Below are 21431 nucleotides of genomic sequence, written 5' to 3' on the forward strand. Positions count from 1 at the left end.
TCAGTATTTTTTTTGAATTCTATGTTTAGATTTTTCTACCCAGCCCCATTGCTATGTCCGCACGCCCTGTTGCTAAGACCTTTGCTTGAAATCGAAAGCGCAACCAAGATTATTTAGCACACACTGCCGTTTGCGTAATATCAATAAAGTGAAATGAGGTCCTGACTGCATACCGTGAGATACAACTACGCAGCTCCGCTCGCAGCTCTACTCTACCATTTTTGTTTTGATTTATTTTTGTATTTTAATGACCAGCCAGTTCTTTCATTTGAGGACTATGCATGTTAGTCTCCACTAATGCAAGTTACCCAATCTCACGGTAGAACAAAAGAAAATAGCAAATAAACAAAGGAATTACCCATAGGCATAAGCCACCATTTCGCAACCATGGGGAATCGCGATTTTACGGAAATGGGAATCGTATCAAGTAAAATATCTTCTGAAATTTCCATTCTTCCAGATAAATGCGAAAATGAAAAACAAAGAAGCTTTCGTTTTTGGATAGTCTTTTTAATCTTCCATGAAGTGTTATAAAGTTCCTTATAGAAAGACACATTCTCCTACGAAGAGACTTCAAAAAAATGACGTAGAAAAAAGTTGTTAAAAAGTATGTCATTTTATCTTAACAATTTTGTAAATTACGTCATAACCACGGAGCGTAATCAAAGTAACAATTCAAAGTAATCAATAATGATCAATAATAACAACCAAAGGTGGTATATACCTATCGATTTTATCAGTGATCAAATACCCAAATTAATCCTTGTTTGAGAGCGAGATGAGATGAAGCGTTTATTTTGATGTGTCCTTGTTTTGTGATAGTTGATGGTAATATGGATTTTTGTTTTCCTTAATATCAAAATAGTAGGTACTAATCAATAAATTCGATTATCAAAGTAAGCGATAATGATCAATTTGAAAGTAATTGAACAACCACTTATTGATTGGAAATCGAATTTCAAGAACCAGAATTTTAAAAAAACTTGCGAGTATTCGATTACTTTCTTAACAACTCTTCAAAGACTCGATAACTGTTAAGTACTTTGATTGTTATTGATTACTTTCAATAACTTCGATAACCAATTGATTACTACGATAACCATTGGTTATAGCCTGGGTATCCAGACTCAAAATTTCAGGAAAGAAACTCTTACCCTTACATAAATACAAAGTTTCTAAAATTTTAGAGTTTTGGTGCAACTAAAAAAGTCTGATACAGTTTTGTTTGATACTGTATGTGAGTGAACCCTTGTTGACAGACTATCAAAACTTTGGAAACCCAGGCAGACACACATAATTAAATTACCATAAAACTTTTACAAAGTCAATAAACTTTCAAAACTATATACTCTAAACTATATCAAAACACCAGCCACATTTATAAAGGCTCCTTTCCAGCGGCAATTTTGTTTAGAAATGAACCTGTGTTTTTTATTTCATTTGTTTATATTATTTTGCAATGTCAGCTTTTTTCCATAAATTATGCACGCGCATAGAAAAATATCAAGAACCCCGCGAAAATTCTGCTCAGAGACTGGGCGCGTACTGACCAATTAGAGATACCCCTGCAGAGGAGTTAGTTGGACCAGACCGTAAACCAGAGACAAGATAATAGATAACTAGACGGTGACATAGTTTACGGTCTGGATATCCAGGCTACTTTGATTACTACAATAACCATTGATTACCTCGATAACCAATTAATTACTTTGGTGGTCGCCAGTCCCCTAAGACGGTAGAAAACAGGGCTCATTATAAAAATAGTTATGAGTGAATAGTTATGGTTAATCCTGACCAAAAAACAGTACATTTTTCTATTTCTATTTCAATAATTCAAAGGAGGTTTACAAAACCTATTCTTGCAAATATGGAATAAGAAAAATATTTGCAAATCTGACTTGTGATTCAAGAAAGTGCTTTTTACCATCAGTAGAGCGATATATCAGTCAAAATAGAGACAAATTTATTTTCCGATACTCAGGGTTTCGTGTCGTTTCAGGCAGTCTTCAGTCAGATTTAAAAAAAAATTACAAAAATGACTGTATAATTGAAGATTGACATTGCGAATGTCGTTTTTGTAATTTTTTTTTAAATCTGACTGAAGACTGCCTGAAACGGCACGAAACTCTGAGTATTGGAAAATAAATTTGTCTCTATTCTTGACCGAATAAGAAAAATAAATAACTAAATAAATAAGGCTTCTGTAATCACAATAAAATAAATATATATGATAAAATATATTAAAATTTATCAAGAAAATTAATAAGATTTTATTATACAAGAGAATATTTAAAAACTGGCCAAAATGCAAATTTTGAGATACTGTAAGTAGGACTTAGGGCTAGATGAGTAGATATTGTGAAAAGAAATTAATTTATAAGGCTTGAAATGGGCTTACATAGGTTTAATTTAGGCTAGACGATTTAATGTTGTTTGTAAGAATTTGCTGAGAATAACGGAAGTATTGTGAGAACTAGCAAAAAAGGATAATAATCGTCTAAAGTCTAAACCACTCATTTCATTAATAAATAAACTACAATCTTTGATAGATGTGATATGGTTTGGCAAGCTATCTTGGGTGAGTTACAGTAGGGCGTGTCTAGATTTTTTTTAAATCACAAATATGCGATATGCACCCATTCTCAGGGATTCGTCATTTTGATGACGTCAGCAAAAAATAGAAAAAATTGAAGAATGCAATTTTTTGCTGACGTCATCAAATTTTTTGAAAAATGTTTTTTTTCAAAAAGTTACATTTCAGTTACTGTAGATGCATCTTTGGTTCAAATTTGACATGTATTTTTAATATTATAGCGATTATACGATTCATGTAGTCAGCAAATTCGATCAAACTATGTCATGATTACAATTTCTTTTATTATAGATTTTTATGGTGATGTTTAATTAGGTCACAACCTGATAAACATGTCACAATGTCATAAACTTCAAGGTATAGAGGTACTTTAGAGCCCTAAGTGGATCTCTGAATTTGGCTGCTATTGATCCAAAAACTTAGGGTAAACTGTTAGGTTTTTGAGACTTGCCCTAAGTCACTCGAGATTCCAGAACTTATCTACATATGAGAAGAATGACATTGCATATGACTGTATAGACCCAAGCATTTGTTTGAATTTTATATTCTTACATCTCTGCCTTGTTGGTAGGATGGATTTGTCAACATAGTTCAGTCCATGGTGAATATTATGAAAAGCCTTTAATTTAAACGATTGATTGTTTTTCATTATCTAAGGTTAGGTATTCATTTTCTATATTTGCAGTTTTCATGAGAGCAGTAGGGGGAGATTCTGTGTCCTCAGGTGTCCCATCTGTTATAAATCCATCGAAGAGATTTAGGCTGGACACTTTCTAACTGAGTTGACTGAGATTTTATGCCAGGTGAGTCCCAAACTGAAGATGCGTACTCCCATAGAGGTCTCACATAAGTTTTGCAACAAATGAGTCGAGTTTAAGAGTCTGTCATGGGCAGGTTTCTTTGAAGGAAAATACGTGTTGAGTCTGCTTTAGTAGTAGTATTTGAATCATGATCTTTCCACGAGAGGTTTTTTGATATTGTAACACCCAAGTATTTTGGTTTCTCAACAACTATCAATTTTTGGTTGTGGATCTTATAGTTATTCTCGACAATTTTTTGGTTATTTGTTACTCTCATAACAAAATATTTGTCCGGGTGAAATTGCATTGACTAAATTTTGAAAAACCTCTATGATGTATACGTGCATGGCATATGATAAAAATAACTGATGACAAAATAACTATTTGCGCTTGCTATGCCCCTTTAATGCTGGACTTGCGCCAAGACAAGAAGGTTCAACTTTTTTTTAACCATAAAATCATTTCTTTTAAAACTTTGATTTAACTAATAATGAGCATGCAGTAAAATGTACAATATGAGAAAAAATTTGCATCAATTAGTACCTTTCTCTGATCAGTGCAATTATCTACTTTGAATAATTGCTTACAAATAAAAACTTAAGGTTTTAACAAATGGGTTGGAAAGATTTTTGGGTTCTAATTTCTAAACAAACGGCTCATTTTATACAATTTAGAATTTTATATCGTCTAAACTTTTGCAAAATTTTCACTTGAAAACTCTTGAATTTTTATCTACAAATACTCACTCTATTTGCAATATATTTTATTATTTTATAGAAATACTTGAAAAAGTTGATAACAATAACAAATGATATAAAATCCAAGAAGAAGATTTAACTCATTCATAGGACTTTGACTGGACTTTGGTTTTGTGGACGAAATCGGTAAGATGAATTTTTTTTTTCAAATTGTTACGTTTTTGACCATCTCTTTCCCTCGAAAATATTGAGTCTTAGAGGTGTATAAAGAATTGAAATCAGCGATCTTTAATCGGATTCATCGGATTCAAAAGATATGTTCAATTTTGGTTGAAGAAGAAAAATTAATGAAGTTTAAAGATAGGATTTTTCCTTTATCCGATGCAGAATAATAAAACGGACATCCAGTGAAAATTTCAGAGCTCTACTCTTTCCTAATCGGAAGTTATTCCGATTCCGATTTTGAAGGATCTTTCGCGGGATATGGCGGGATTTTGAGGGATCTAAAATCAAACATTTCCAAAATTACCCGGTTTTGAGCAACCTTCATCAAGTTAAATTTTTGAGCTCAAATTGTACACACGAGGGCTTTATTGATCCAAAAATGGGGTTCTTTTAGTAAACTGAACAGCACTTATTACAAAAATTAATAAATTGGATGATCCTTACCCAATTTCAGTTCAAGGTACTAACTTAAATGACGAGTATTCCTGAGATATAACCGATTCTACTGTTCTTTCTTGAACCAATGGATAGTCAAATTCTTGCTTTACACTTTCTAGGATCTGCTTTAGGGCTCATAATTGCCAGATACAATTGGAATTCTTTTAGAAAAGGACAGTGGGGTTAAATACACGGGTTTCCAATTGCGTATTACATATTATTCAATCAAAGAGTTTTTATGTATACAAAATCTATACGGAATAAAAACAGAACTAATTCAAGCAAAGGGGGTAAAGATCTGGGATACCAACTCATACCCGCAAAACCTGACTTTTTGAGGATTAAAGATAAATGAATTCATTTTACCTACAGTTTATGCTATTATGTAATATAAGAAAATATTTGTACTAAAAAATGATCGTCGAAATGTCACTGATATTTGTTCTGCTTGCTATAATGGATATATTTAAAGCAAAAAATTTTAAAGATTTTTTAAAATGAGGATGCAAATGATGAATTTATTGCGATTATCTTCCATCAGAAAAAAGTCATTCGTTTAAGAAAGGTATTAAAACAACATTTGGTAAACCGTTTCTCGTGAATGACATACATAGAAATTGAGTCCATTCACTTTAAATCTGCACTTTTTCCTATCATGGAAACAATATGTCAGCAGCGTAATTAGAGAACTTTTTTGTTCATGAACAACCTGTTTAAGAACGATGGCCAAAATATTAAAAATTTAAGAAAAATTTCGATGGCCAAAATATTAAGAACAAGTTAAGAAGATTTTAAGGGTTTACACTCTACCTAGTTTATTAGGAAAATGGTCAAAAAAGCTCAAAAAATGGTGAAAATAAGAATATGTTAAGAATATTCCTAGGCTTAAAATCAAAAAGTTAGAACATCGGAAAATTTCAAAAATTTCAGGTGTTCTTATAAAAAACAACTAATAATCCCCTTGGGAGTGGTTTCTAACAGCTAACAGTGAATGGACTTTAATAAAAAATACATAATTGCAGAATTTTCAGAATAAAAATTAATTTGTAGTAAAAAAAATAAGAATGTTAGCGAATCGTAAACCGGCTTTAGATTTCTTCAGCATTGTCAACGGACTTTCTTTTTCTTCGTTTCAAAGCTTGAGCAAATCTTTCCAGAATCTTGTCATTAGATGCCATTATGTTTTCCATAGCATTTCTACGAGCTCTGTCGACTCCTTTGCCGCTACTCACTCTACCAGAAGGTCGACCAGAAGGTCCAAAGGCTAGAATTTAGAATGTAAAATATATTGTAAATTCAAAAGGAAATCCCGTTCTCTCCTTGACGCAACTATAAAAAACGATATTATGCTTAATGGTATATTGGAGCCTATTTTATAAACGGGACCTGCTTCGTGTAAGGAGATGTGTTGCCCTTCATGATCAAGCTTTAGTCCGTTACTTTTGAAGCTTTTGATCAAAGAAAAATCAATTCTCAAAAAGTGTAAACTATTTTTCATAGTCATCCAGTGTCTTACCTTCATTCGTATGGAAGGTTGCCATGAGCACAACAACCAACAAAACCAAAATGGTAGACTTCATTTTCATAAAATGTCTAAAAACAAAATGAAAAAGTTCCAGGCTCTAATGTTCTCAAAGTGTTCTTATTTTTTGGAGTTCGTGAGCATCATGTTCTTATAAATATGTTCTAAGGAGCATAAAAATGCTACCTTCAGGGAACAAATTTTCGCGAAACGAATTTCCACGGAATTTAATTTCGCGGTTTTTTTTGCATATCCGTGAAATTAATTCCGCGAAACACGAATAATCTCGGAATTTAAAAAAAGCAATTCTATTGTAGAAAATTCTCTCAACCGCGAAATTTAATTTCTCAAAATTTCCGAATTTTTAGCCGTGAACCGCAAAATTATGATCCGCAAAAATTCTTCCTACAATAATTCTTTCCTTAAGGTACGCTAAAATGTGAGTGTCCATATACTTTTGAGACGGATTTGATCATACTTTTAATACTTCCTGCCAGACTCAAAATAAACGTCTTAAAGTTCATTTGAAATATAACATTTATCAAACTATTATTTTTGTAGAATGAAAAATAGTGTAGTTCAAATTTTGTTGTTAGGCGCCACTCACATATCGATGTTTCCCGCCACTAACGTCACAATGACGCGAGGGGGTGGGGGAGGGGGCTCAGAGGCAGTGACGCTAAGAAAATCAATCCAAAATATCGATTTTCGGCGATGATTGAATTCTAATTTTTCTAACAGGTTAGGATATGAACAGTGCCGTAGCAACTGGGGGGGCAAGGGGGGCTATGCCCCCCCCCAATAATTTTTTCAAAAATGTTTATTTTGCAAAATGCAAAGTTTTTCTTTTTTAATTTGTCATAATTGTCTTTTATGTGGATGTTTTGAGTGTATTTTTAAGCAATCTAGAGCTCAATTTTCAAAATTTCCCCCCTCAGGCCAAACCATGGTTGGCCCTCGCGGTGTCACTAAACTTCAGCTCCCCCAATATGAAAATGCTTCCTACGGCACTGATGAATGACATTAGTGGTGAGAAAATTCAATATTTGCGTGACCCCTTATTACCTCGACAATTCTTGACTAAATATTTCCAAAAAAATAATATAATCTCATAAAAGATACCTTTTTTAAATTATCCTGGTGTATAGGTTTGCAGATTCAAAACAAACGTCTTACGCTAGAAGATCTTCTTTTCAAAACCAGTAACAAATCTTTATAATCTGCCAGCGGAATTCTCTTAAACATTTTTTATATCACTCATTTTCCCATGACGTTTTTGAAATAAACAAAAAAAACATTAATTACGCTAAGAATTTAGAAATTTACCGCTAATTATCATAGAGTTACACGTGTTTTTTATAAGAACAAGAAAATAAGGTTTCGATGGCCAAAATGTTAATAAAAAGTTAAGAACATTTTAAGGCTTTGCGGACTCTAAAACCATCTATTTGCCTAGGACAAAAATAATCAAAAATGTTAAGAACATGTTGAGAACAATTTTAGGCTTAAAACTGAAAAAGTTAAGAACATGCGAAGGCTTCAACAATTTTGAATGTTCTTATAAAAAAACGTGTACATAATTATAAAACTGATTTGAATTGATTCGTTCGTTTTAAAATCAAAACACTTTGGTCGCAATTACTTGCAGTAATTACATACTTGTGTATCTTTAAAATGGTGCTTTCAGCGCTTTCAGCATAGTAATTACTATGGTTAATATGTTCGACCAGATTGTAATATTTAAAGCTATTAAGCATTTCTTAGAGATTACAATTACAATCTTTCAAAATCAATCCGAATCAACTTTCAATGCGTCACCAATTTTTCAAAGCCAAATAAATGGGGAAATTTTACTAAAACTTTTGGGAAAAAATCCCGTTTACAGGATTACGACCCTAATTGGGACTAGTTTGACCATGTTTTGATATTTTAACGGGCAAAAAAAAAAGGAAATTTCTCATTTTTTCGACCCTTTATTCGACGGAGATTTAATTTTCTGATTTTCTAACCCTTACATGAACTGTAAGGTTCAAAAAAGGCACATACCCGTACCTTCACTTGCCTAAGTACTCCCCCCCCTCAGGGAAAAAAATATTTCTTAAGGTCCCAAATACTCTCCAAGGGTCGATTTTCTTCGGATTTTTATAGTGTGTATCCAGAGTTATTCGTTTTTTCGTCAGAATTATTCGATATTATTCAGCTTCAATTTTACAATCAAAGCTTTACAAATAAAATGAAATGAAAAATCTAGGGGTATTATAGATTTTATATTATCGTTCCCAATATATTTTATGTACATACATAACACTACAAAAAAAAACAACTAATTTCTGAAATAAGTATATGAAATCTCTATAAACTCATAAAGGGTAAATTTTGAAATTTCCAAAGGTATGCTATTGAGTGATCAAAAGCATTCGAAACTTTTAAATACATGAAATATAAAGTCCTTTTAGCAAAAAGGAGACATCTTTTTAATTGATAGAAGGTAGCCTCTCATTTTTATTGCTTGGCTAGAATACCTTGATCCTTTCACTCGATTTATCGGCACTAACCCTCTACTTTCGCATTGCACTTTTCTCCACACTCACCTTCTTTCAATTTTCCTGTACTATCATAGGAATCGACAAAACCACTAGGGCAATACGAGGCATTGTCAGTGATTTTTTAGAAGTGATAAGATGTCAAAAACTTCTAATTTTTCAAAAACATCTGTTTTTCATATTTCCATCGCTTGCTATCGCTTTCTATCGCTTTCATTTTGAGAAGTTATCTCTTTCTATCGCTTTCTATCGCTTTCTATCGCTCAGTGTAAACCAAGCTTAAAGGACATTAACTTTTGAAACTGGAAAAGTCTTAAAGATTTTGAAAATCAGGTCTTATACCAAATTCTTATGGCTGTTTTCCCCATATAAAATGGAGATTTTGAGGTATAAACTATCAAAGGATACAACCGACCACAAGGTCATTAATTGGGTATTTAACTATTAACTAAATCTACAAAACAAATATTGTAAATAAACAAAAAAAAATAACATAGAAAAAATAATGCTTTATAAATATTGCAAGATTCTTGTAGTTTCTTGCATCAACACTTGACTAACTACTTTAATCGGTTTAATTTATACGAGATTTGATTGCACTAGCCAAAAGTGATTTTCTGGATTTTCTGGATTTATTTTTGCAATTAAGCGTTTTGAAAAATTTCTCATGAATTCGATTTCGTAAAATAGCTAAGCTTTTCCAAAAGCTGCCCTATTTCGTGTGGATTTTCAATCTCGTTGGCAAAAAATGGCAAATTTCGTAACAACGCAAAATTAAATATCGCAAAAATTGACCCGATTAAAGTAGCTCTCTTGTTTCTTTTTGTGAATCTCGAAACATTTTAGTGTCCAACAGTACGTTTGGAAAACCAATTCAAAGTGATTTTGAATGTTTCAACAAACAGCAATATCAATGATTACTTGACAATAGTTCTTTTGAATATATTGTTTATTATGAAGATGTAGATTTCATCAAATCAGCTAGATCATCACTTAGGGCCTTGAGTTTGCTATCTAAGAAAAAAAAGAAGTTAGTTTTGTAGATTTTTCGGAACGAAAAGCGACTTTCATAACGGAAAACGACTAGATACAGATGAGAGCTCTTGGTTAAGAGAAAACGCATCTATCCATAGACAGTCCACTATCGATTGAAGGTAGAGAGTCTATCACCATATTTCCCATAAGACCCTGCTTGGTAGTGCTTGGGATTCAAACACAGTCCTATCCGTTTCTGAAAATAAGAAATTTGGGAATTAAATAAAACTGTACCTTAAAGTTAAAAAGGTTTTTTGTACAAGATCGGTTTAGAGGCCCTCGTGTGCCTGGACCAACTCGAACACGCAGGGGGGGACGCAAATTTGTTTGAGTTAAGGAAATTTTGAGTTGTGGAGTAAAGGTTTAAAAGGCATTGTCAACTGAAGGGACTATAAAAACTTGTTCGAGGAAAGGACACATTCGAGTTATAGAGGCTCCAGTTAAAGAGACTCTACTGTACAATGTAACAAATAAGAGTGTAATCAGCTCCGATCCAAAAAGCAAAATGTACAGAGAAGTTTAACAGGGGGTGTACGGTTTTTTTCTGGGAAAGCCCATTGTGGTGCAAGTCTGTGATCGAAACCTTCACAGTAATTGCCTTATTAGATAGTCCACTATCATTTGGATAATCGGTTAACGGCAAAAAATCGCAAAACTTTCTGGTTTTAACATTACCTAAGAGATTGAAATAAAAGACACTTTTCGCAGATTGTACTTTTTGTAGAATTGTCATGTTTTACTATCATTTGCCAACTGAAAAAAATTTTCGAATGTTATTTAACCCTTTAACTGCCGATCCTTTTTTTCACACCTCGACCTATTTGCCGAGGCCTTTTTTTACGCCCTCGACCTATTTACCAGATGTCGACATATACCGATATGGGCAAAAGGTGATGATTTGAGATATTTGGCCTGTAAACCTTCCGTGGCCCTAAGTAAAACCTCAAATGTATTTTTGTCGAACTATTTTCCAAATTCGAAATCGCAGTTTGAAGTTTCTAAAATAAATTGGTGAAATTCTACTGTTTTTCTACTAAAATTCGAGAGCTTGACTTTGGAAATAATTAGGCTAAAAGTATTTAGGCATTGCTCAGGACAATAGAAGAAATCAATATGCCAAAAAGCATAATAGAATCTCGCTTTTTCGAGTTTCTCTAATTCGAATCCCTCTATAATTCGAACTAATTCAAAGTCCCAAGTTCAAGTAAATAAACATCTAAAATAATCTCTACACATCAAATCTCATATAGTTCGAACTAATCCCCAGACTCCCTGCCAAGAAGAAAGCCTTTTAAAAATCCCTTAATTCGATCAAATCGGAGTTCGAATTCGAATTACGGAAAGTCAACTGTATTTCCTTTGTTACTGTACCTTGAGAATCTTCGCGTTTAGAAGGTTGATCTTTTTCGACTTTGTTTGTTTGCAAGTAAGATTGTTTGAACTGTTCCAATAATTGAATGATCTCAGCCAAAGACGGTACACGGTGTTCTAAAAAGACATTTATTTTTCTGTTTGACCGAAATTCAATCCCATCACCTTTGGCGTTTACTACGCTTGCACGCAAATTACACTCAATTACAAAGAAAAAGTAATAACTTTCATGACTTTTGAATATAGATGAAAAGGGTTGTGTGATATTGTATTTCGGCCAATAAAAGAAGTAGTAATCATGATGTTTGCATAACGAAGCGCTGTTAATTCGAAATACCCTGGCTTGTAACAAATGATTGATTTTTAATATAATATGATCTTAATCAGAAGTCAAGCACGAATCATTCGCGTGATATCATTTCAAAATTTTCGGCATAAAATACGAAATCTTTGCCAAAAGTCGTTTTTCAAGGCAATTTTCAAGTCATTTTCGGCTGATTGGCGAAATTAAATACTGAATATTTTATAATTTTGTGCCTCACGCAAAATTAAATTGTCTCCTTAATTTCCATTAACCCTATTTATACTAGGCTTTTAGGGGCAGGGCTAGGGGGGTTTAACTTTTGATCTAGTTGGTCTTTTTGGATGAAATTTGGCACACAAGACCCTTGTCATATATAAGGTAACTTTTGACAAAAATTTTTTTTGATGACGTCACTCATCATGCCCAAAATGAGCAAAAACCGAAAATTTTCCTTGTTCTTTTGAATAGCTATTGTATTCTAACAAAGGCTTTAGAAAACAGTTCCTTGAGTCTAAAATGTTTATTTTATCCTAAATATCCAATAAATTACGGTTTAAACGATATATTTGACATAAGAAATTAATTCTTATTGGAAATTTTTGTGACATCTTACTGTCAGAAATGTCATCATACTCAAGTTGTGAAAATTTTTAGGTGTCAATTTTTTTTTGGACCTACCCCGGTGGAGGTCCTATAAATTAACCTGTGTTTGTTCGTTCGTCCGTTCGTCCGTCCGTTCGTTCGTCTGTTACCAACTTTTCTCAGGATTGAATCATAGGAATCTTTTTGATATTTGGTACAAAGGTACAAAATGGTGATGGCTAAAATGTGACGGAGCCCGATTTTCGAAAAAAAATTTTTTTGGGTAAATTTGGGCCAAAAAACGGCTAAAAAACGGGTTTTTTGGACTTTGTGAAAAATTGGATCATTAATTTTTTTTTGATTTTTTGCATGAAAGTTAGGGTACCATCATAGGTAAAAGATGGCTCAAGCAGAATTTTGCAAAAAAAATTTGTTGGCTCAAAAAACGCATGTTTATCTATAAGAATCACTATTAATAAGCATACATCAATGTTCTTAGCCGAATTACTCAATTTTTTTATGAGATAGATGTTTTTTTTTGCTCACGAAGTCTTGAATATGAAAGAATATTTCAAGAGCATGAAATTTTGGTTTCTAATCGTTTTTTTTATAAGAAACAAACGACTAATTTAAATAGATCGTCACTATTTGTGTTCTGAATGATTGTTTAATGGTCACGTCACGTAGATATCAATTATAAATGTGTTAAATGCATAACCAGGTAGGTCCATAAAAGTATCACTTGTTTATTTTGAAGCGAAATAAAACTTAGGAATTTACAGAAAATTTCATCCCAAAAGCTCTATTATTTCAGGAGCTGTTAACAATAGTTTCACCCCCAAACAGAAAAAGCCCCCCTTAATAGGGTTAAAGTATGTAATCAATGCTTCGAAAACTTACTTTCACTATTATCTTCTTCTTGTTTACTTGTGGTGCCTTCCTTAAGCATGTCTTTTAATTGGCTCAGTAAGTTTGCTTCGTCAGCTTAAAAAAATGAAAATATTCATCATTTTAAATAATTTAACTATTTTTTATCTCTAATTGATGCAAGCTTAAACTGATTTTTAAGTCAGCGTCTTCTATCAGAAGAAGAGAATATGCAAAATACTGTATTCGGGATACTAAATCTCAATGAAGCAGTAAATTACTCGAAACAGTCACAGTGTGCTTAATTTCTTTTCGGGTTTCTGCTTTAAAAAGTGTTTTGTGCTTACATAGTGCATCTCCGCCTCTACCGCTGGCCATATTAAGTCTTCCTGGACGCTCGTCACGTTTGGAAACTGAAAGAAATTTTGACTTAAAGTCATAACTCTTGACCACACGGGATTCTATTAAGACATTTCTTTCTTTCAATAGAAGGCCCCTGCAGCGCCCATCATCGTGTCATCCAACAAAACCTTTTTCACGAACACGTTGGTTCCTCACACAAAAATAGCGCAAATTAGTCTAGGTCACGCATCACGCCTCAAATCCTCACCCTATCACGCATCACACAAAAATCTTGGTCACGCAAATGCTAACAAGATTCGAAACACCATTGCGTGGGAAAAACTACAACCACGTCATCACGCAAACCGCTGGCTGCCTTCAAATAAGCCATTTGTGGGAAATGTGCGAACATAAAAGTGCTATTTGCTGACCTTAGTACAAACTACGTTAGATCTCATCAAATCGACATAAGAGTATAGCTCTATAAAAGTTAAAAAAAAAAATTATACAGTCAATTCTCTCCAATCCGAACCTATTACTATTCAAATCTGTCTACAATTCTAACTAAAATATTGATCCCCTCAGCTAGAAATTAGTACATAAAACACTTTCTGTAATTCGAATCTTTCTGTAATTCGAAGTAAATTCTTGGTGAAGATCGAACTAGAGAGAGTCAACTGTATAACAGTTTTATCTTGTCTACTTACCAACTGCGTCTCCTGCTCGTCCATTAGCCATAAAATTTCTTGGTCTTGCATCTAAAAATTCATAAAAGTAAGAGATTTAAGGCCGGTCTCCACTTGCGCGCGCTGCGATCGCATCTTTTGGCTCTAATCCTTTTTGCATGGAAAAAAAGATTACGTCATAAAAATGCAGTGCGCACTCGAAGGAAAAAGTTGAACACATTTCAACTTTTTTCAACCGTTACGTCAGATCTTTTGACCAATAGCGTGGAAGCTTTGCTCGAAAAAGTACGATCGAAGCACGTGCAAGTGGAGACCGGCCTTTATAAGAAGGACTTGGCTCAGAATCTCAGTGTTTTGAATGAATCGGCTGAATAACTTTGTCAGATTATTACATTATCGGCATCCCTCTAGATTGGAGGGGGGTGATCTTTTATGCGACTAAATCCTCATTCAAAATTTTTTATTGATAAAGACCCCTATAGGTACTATGTTTGTAAGGCTCGAAAATCGTGACCCTTTCAGAGGCAGAGCTTCGAAAAATTTGCCCTTTTTACAATTATATGACCAGGCGAGAGACTATTGTTCCCAATTTTCAATCGAAAATTTTCAAACTTTGGTTCAAATGATGAGAATTTGTATGACCTACCCCCGTTAGTTACATTCAAGGGTGTAAAAAGGGACCCTTATGGTCCTTACATACGGGACACCCATTTTGTTATGCCGGACACCCATTTTGTTATGTCGGAAACCCATTTTGTCATACCGGGCACCCATTTTGTCATACCGGCACCCATTTTGTCATACCGGCACCCATTTTGTCATACCGGACACCCATTTTGTCATACCGGACATCCCGGGGAGGTGGGATAGGAAAGATACAATAACAAACCTCGTGATTGTCTGTCCATTTCATTCAATGTATTCGTCAACATATCTCGTAATTCAATCAACATTTCGCGTTTGTCTATTATAAAGAAAAACATTTATTTCATTCACCATGCTTTATGCGTACAATAGAAACAGAGACTTTCTTGATAGAGAAAATTGCAAAATTTACTTTCTGCAGTTTTTGCCAAGGGTTGCCAAGGGCTAGGAAGCTTTCTTTTCGCCTTATTATTGTGAATTAAAATTGGCAGAAAGTCGACAGTCTAAACTAAATCAGTGGTCATTTTCAGGCCCGGTGGAACAACCGTAAAAGTGGAGAGGCTGAAGGCTCAAAATGAGATGAAACTCACTAGGAATTTGAGAAAAAAATCTCATTTGCTCAAAAGTGGAGAGGCTGAAGTCTCCCCAGTCTCCCAGCTTCCACCGGGCCAGATTTTCAAAACAGAGTGTAAGTTTTTTTCACAATAATGTACTCTTATCTGAAAATAGAAATTTCGCTCCCTTAAAAAGGTTTTCGATGAGCTGGGTTGAAGCCATTGAGTTTAAAGCCCGAAGGGCTGGAGAAGAATTTGTAACCTTTTCCAGGAAAGAAAAAGTGAAGCCACTTATTCCCATCCGCAGGATGCGGTTAAAACGCGCTGCAATTATGATGGCGGCTTGTATCTAGCGGTGTCTTTGTTTTTGAAGATTGCATTTTTTGAAATCTAGCGATAGATTTTATTTTCAATCCGGTGTTTGTGTAAAAACCACGCGCGGGCGTTCTTGATGGGAAATAAGTGGCTTGGAAGTCAATGGTTAAAACATGTAGTGGACTCGCTTATAATTCGAACTTCGTTTTTGAATCTTTCTACAATCTGAACTAGTCTCTAGTCCCTTTCAAGGAGAAAATAATTAAAAACATTTCCCATAATTCGAATCTCTCTGCAATTTGAACAAATTTAATTCCCCATTTGAGTTCGAATTAGCGAGTGCAAACTGTATAGTGTACCTTGGTTTCTTTTCCATGGCAAATGAGGATTTGTTGAGTCTAATTGCCATGTCAAGCCAGGGGCACCTTTTTTAACACCTAAGATTAAAACAAAAACGAAAAAGTATTCAAACATGTGAAAGATGAACTATCCCCAATCAAGCCTTGGCTACAATCACTGCCATAATATTTTGCACAAAAGGGGAATTCCCTCATATTTTCAAAACTGCAAATTATATTTAAAGTGCTTTAGAATACGGCTTGAAAGTAGCGTTTTAACTCTGAGTTTTAGGAAATTACGATCTCAGGATCTAAAAGTTCACAAATGTCCCAGTATAACTGAGAATATAGCCTGGTAGCCATATTTTACCCCTCTCAAATCGAAAAATCTGATAAGACAAAGTGGAAGTACTGAAATCGCTTGAACTTTGAATCCTGAAGAAACGTTATTTCCCAGATCGGAAATTACCCCGACTGGATTTCCCCAAACTCTATTAGATGTTTTCCCGCAAACGGATGTTCCATCGAACGACATCGCACAATGTTGTTTCAACATTCTTTTTACGTTAAAGGAAAGTTATGGACTTAGGATGGACGTTGTGGGAACAATTCTTGATATTCATGACGTATTGTTTTCTACGGAAAGACCCTAATTTTTGCAGTAATAGCAAATTTTATACAACTTTTGTCTAAGTTAAATTTGCCACAACTGGCTAAAACCGGAGTATTTCCGTAGAAAACATTACGTCATGAATATCATGAATTAAAGATCGAAGGAACTTTTGGTACCTTTTTCTGTTCTTTTCCATTCATTTCTGCTATCTTTCCATAACCAATGAGGACTTTTTGAATCTTCTCCCCATGTCAAGCCAGGAGAGGATTTTTGACCATCTAAGGATAAAGGATGAAAATTAGAAAAGGGAACAAATGCTGGGGTACAACATAGTTTTCTGGGTGTCTCAAAACCCCCCTATTCATGATATGCACCACTGCAATGACTTCACGAAGTTATGCAACTTTTCTGTTTTTTTCTTCTACCCAATACGTCATTTTTTCTTTTGTTTAAGTGACGTATTGGGTGGAAAATTTTAAAAGTTCTCAGAGGACTCTCCAGCGGTGCATATCATGAATATAAAGGCCATACCCCCTATATTTATATACCCCCTTGATAAACGAGGTCGTGAACCCTGGGATAAAATTTTAAATAATAGATTTATTTGGTTAAAAAGTTTGGAACCCCCCTACATAACGAAATCCCCACTAAAGACCAAGCCCCCTATTAATTGAGGCTTTTTCGAACCCCCCCCCCTTACAGGGTCGTCTGAGAATTTGAAGACCCCCCTAGATTTAAGGGGTAGGAAACTATGTACAGACATTAAAAGTGCTTATTCTAAATTTTTGTGCCGTACAATAAGGTTTGCAAAGAAAGAGCTTGAGGACTTCTTAAATATTTAAAAAAGTCAGACTCCTTCGAGCCGCCATGACATTTTTGACAACAATCGTTTGCGAAAACAATTGAAAAACAATGCTCTACACCATTTTATTAATTGTTTAGCCAGTGTCATAGTTCCTTGATTGAAACAACGTTGTAACACTGACATCATACTCTCAAAAAAATCTCAGAACTTAATTTAAGAAGAATTAGGACAAAAACGGGAACTTTCAAAAACATTTTCCCAAAAATTAATAAGCGGGGGGGGGGGCTATTAGATACCCGAGAGTATCTAAAACATAAAAAGCATATACCTTCGTTTCTCTTCCATGGAAGGAATCCTGGTGAAGCTGAAAATTGAAAATAAAAACATGTCATACATCGATTTTTTGAGTTGAGTTTAAATCAACCAATAAGGGTAAGATGTGACAGGGCCCCCGCAATGAAATTGAAAGTCGAGAGGGCAATTAATATAGAGCCTAAGGAGGCGCAGGCGCAATCAAAAATTTTTATTTTGAAAAAAAGTGGGGTGGGCCCTTTATGAACAGCCTCAAGCAAGTAAAATTGAGATCTTAAGAGTTCTCAAAGTTTTTGCCAATGAATTTCAATACAGCGCAAAAAATACAGTAGTGCATTTTCCTCAAATCTTTAACCCTACCTTTTAAAGCAAAAATTCATGATTTTTGAGCAAATATTCTTGGTATTTCCTGAATTTATGGAAATTTCCACCCTTGCAGTGCAGTTATCAAAAAGTTCACCCAATAGTGCATTTCTATAATTTTGAAAAATGTTCCTTTAAACGCCGCTCATACCCGTCAATGTTGGAATTTCTCGCTATTTTTGGTTCTTTTAAGGGTAAGAAGACCATGAAAATGTCAAAAGAATCTCTCGAAGGTCAGGAAATTATTCATAAATCGTCTCTTTTAAGGGTTCAAATTTTTCCCAAAGATTTTTCTCTTTTAGATTCGCTTTTCTGCACAAACCGGACATTCGTCAACCCCCGGGATTTAAACAACATTGTAAATGTAAAGCCCATGCATCATATAAAAACACAAAAAAATTATATACCTTCGTTTCTTTTCCATGGAAGGAATCCTGGAGAACCTGGAAATCAAACCAAAGGAATTAAGGGCTACATACACTACACAATATATTGATGAACAATATCTGACAATATGGTTTGCGGACCGTAATGTACTAAGTAAATAGCAGGTATTTTATTATAAAAAGGAATTTTCTTTTTGTGAACAATCCCCCTTTATTGTTGGAATATTGCAAATAGAGCTGACAATATATTGCGGACACCTTTTCAATATATTGCCGGCATTCAGCAATATATTATCAATATATTGGTTGACAATTTATTGTGTAGTGTATGTAGTCCTTTACCGTTTAATTGGTCTAATGTTGACATACCTTTTCTAGTTCCGATACCCTTCTTTAGAAGATATAAATGATAGGAAGATCGGAATCACTGATAGACAGAAGGTTTTTACCTCTCCCTGACCGCTAATCAAATTAATATAGTTTTCATCATTGATTGTGACTTTCTTATTATTTCCAACTCTAAAGAATGGTGCCGACACTGGACCAACCAACAACAACGATGGACCAGCTTACAGTAAATTTGAATACTATGAATATATATATATAAATTTTACCAAGATACTATGACTAGTACTATAGGGGTGAGAAGCATCGAGAAATCCGGATCAGCTGAGGACTGGTGCCTAATTTTCTCCTTAATTTACTCACTCTAAGAGTCCCAAAAAGGATTGCTTTTCGGAGGTCCAGTCCGCACATGGCTGACATTCTTTCTCCAACTTTGGTACCCTCCCATCTCACGTGACCTCTATAGATTCACGTTGTAAAATGTTTTGTCAACCTTTGAAACTTACTTCTTTTCTTCCACTCTAACCCATTAGGTTTATCATTATTCAAATTCTTAGAGGCTGTTTTCAGTAAGTCTTTTAGTTGACCCAATAATTCTCGTTTTTTATCATCTTTCAATTCTTTCTTCACTGGTTCTGCGTCTAGAATTAAAGATTATTGTTTTGTTTAGCACGTTGACTGCCGGCTACGAAAATGCTCGTCATCATCCTTAGGGCTGTCCTATTAGATATCCACACAGGGGTTGGAAAAACCATTTCGAGTCAAATCATTGGATAAAATGTGTAGATACCCCATGGAAAATGGGGACACCCCGATTGTAAAATGTTTTGTCAACCTTTGAAACTTACTTCTTTTCTTCCACTCTAACCCATTAGGTTTATCATTATTCAAATTCTTAGAGGCTGTTTTCAGTAAGTCTTTTAGTTGACCCAAAAATTCTCGTTTTTTATCATCTTTCAATTCTTTCTTCACTGGTTCTGCGTCTAGAATTAAAGATTATTGTTTTGTTTAGCACGTTGACTGCCGGCTACGAAAATGCTCGTCATCATCCTTAGGGCTGTCCTATTAGATATCCACACAGGGGTTGGAAAAACCATTTCGAGTCAAATTATTGGATAAAATGTGTAGATACCCCATGGAAAATGGGGACGAACTAAAATCAGTCTTTTACCCCTTTGAAATTCTAGAATCAATTTTTACTCCCTAGAAAAATGAAAAAATAAAATAATATAATACTTCAGACCCTCTGTTAAATTCCTCTCTAATTACCCTCGGCAAAGTCCGTACATGGATATGGATGGGCTCATTGGTGTTCAATATTAAGGTATTTGGAGCAAAAATTAGGTAACAGAAGTCTGTCGATACTTTTGGTGAAAATCCTCCGGGTCAAATTTTTCACTTCTGAAAAGAGCTTGGCAGTAAACATACGCACTAATTTTCCTTCAAGTATAAGGCTTATAAGCATAGTCAGTCTCAATAAAATTTGCTATAACTTTTGATAGAATTCGAATTAAAAAGCGGTTTAGTGCTTGTTGAAAAGACAAACATGAGTATTATCATAAAGAAAAACTTTGAAAAGATTGGAAAATGAAGAATCTAATAAAAGTTGATAATTAACAGCAACCTTTCTTAGTATGAAAAACTTCTGATAAGTCGTTAATGAGTTTACTATACAGTTCTTCTTTCTTTGCACCTTCGTCTTTTGCAACTAGAAATTGAAAACAAAACAATCCTGTCTAAATTATCATATCACACCTGTATGACTTTTTCGGTCAAGGTTGTCGGACCTACGGCGATATTTTCCGAAAGAATCTGTTGGCAAAAAGCGGGCGTATAACTTAAGATAAAAGGTCCTGAGTAAAACCTCTCCATATCTATTGATAACTTTCTCTATCACATTCGTAAGTTAATACGATCATTTCCATAAATAATTTCCATACCTGTTTTAGCTTGACACCAGGCTACACAAAGCGCCAAACATACCAAAATAGATCCTCTCATTGTGTTTCTTATTTCTTATTTATTTTATTATTTATGAACCTGAAAATGATAAATAGTAGAAGTCTCTTATTTTGTTTACCGAATAATTTTCCAAACGGATTTGTGAAAATGTACACGATGCACAGTAGCGTAGCCAAGAGGGGCGCGCGAAATTTGTGTAGGAGAGCAGATTTTTATGACACTGTAATTATCTATTCATGGTATTAAAAGATAATTATAATGGCATAAAAATCTGCTCTCCTACAAAGGTTTTGCGCCCCTCTCGGCTACGCTACTGATGCACCTTACTTTTTGACTGAATCTGTCTGAAAAAGATTTCTGTCTAACTATACTCATTCAGGAGATTTGGTTAGTAGAGCAGCATATGCATTTCGTCCTTATCGGGACTCGTCAGCACTGCAAACTGCACCCTGGCTGGTCAGATTGATTTAGCCAACATCTCTGAACCAAAAAATCACTTGTAGCTCAAAACTAATAGAAATAATATTCCTTCTGTTCACTATTTCTCTCAGTTTGAACCACAAGTGATTTTGTGGTTTAGAGATGCTGGCTAAATCAATCTGACCAGCCAGGGTGCAGTATGCAGTGTTTACGAGTCCTAATAAGGACGAAATTCATATGCTGCTCTACCACCCAAATCTCCTGAGTGAACATAGATGGACAGAAATTCTTATTTCTTCACGTATATATACTATTCTGACAAACTTGTTTACCAGATAGTGCAGTCTTGACCTAAAACCTTTGATGT

General features: G+C 34.4%; 1 protein-coding gene and 1 long non-coding RNA gene across 5 annotated transcripts; both read right to left on the bottom strand.

The window, feature by feature from the left end:
* Window positions 1-4937: 4937 nt before the first annotated feature.
* LOC136810101 (uncharacterized) lies at window positions 4938-7533 on the bottom strand. The gene is made up of 3 exons (XR_010847061.1): window positions 7399-7533; window positions 6271-6347; window positions 4938-6018 (listed from the first exon to the last, which is right to left on the bottom strand). It is a non-coding gene; the product is annotated as an uncharacterized lncRNA (long non-coding RNA).
* Window positions 7534-9184: 1651 nt separating this feature from the next.
* On the bottom strand, window positions 9185-20718 carry LOC136810084 (interaptin-like). 4 transcript variants are annotated; one of them, XM_067066655.1, is made up of 14 exons: window positions 20623-20718; window positions 20307-20390; window positions 19531-19665; window positions 19189-19323; window positions 18359-18394; window positions 17605-17640; window positions 16648-16749; window positions 15880-15957; window positions 14896-14970; window positions 14028-14078; window positions 13326-13391; window positions 13012-13095; window positions 11226-11342; window positions 9185-9829 (listed from the first exon to the last, which is right to left on the bottom strand). In XM_067066655.1, exons 1-14 carry the CDS (start codon window positions 20681-20683, stop codon window positions 9813-9815), a joined length of 1077 nt encoding a protein of 358 aa, XP_066922756.1. In that variant the 5' UTR covers window positions 20684-20718; the 3' UTR covers window positions 9185-9812. The 4 variants fall into 4 exon arrangements, with proteins under 4 accessions (XP_066922756.1, XP_066922755.1, XP_066922757.1 ...); XM_067066654.1 differs by having other exon boundaries at window positions 9185-9833; XM_067066656.1 differs by lacking the exon at window positions 13326-13391 and having other exon boundaries at window positions 9185-9833.
* Between the last annotated feature and the right edge of the window lie 713 nt (window positions 20719-21431).

This window comes from Clytia hemisphaerica, unplaced genomic scaffold (assembly GCF_902728285.1).
Source record: "Clytia hemisphaerica strain Z4C2 unplaced genomic scaffold, Clytia hemisphaerica genome assembly, whole genome shotgun sequence".
NCBI classification, from domain to species: Eukaryota; Metazoa; Cnidaria; class Hydrozoa; order Leptothecata; family Clytiidae; genus Clytia; species Clytia hemisphaerica.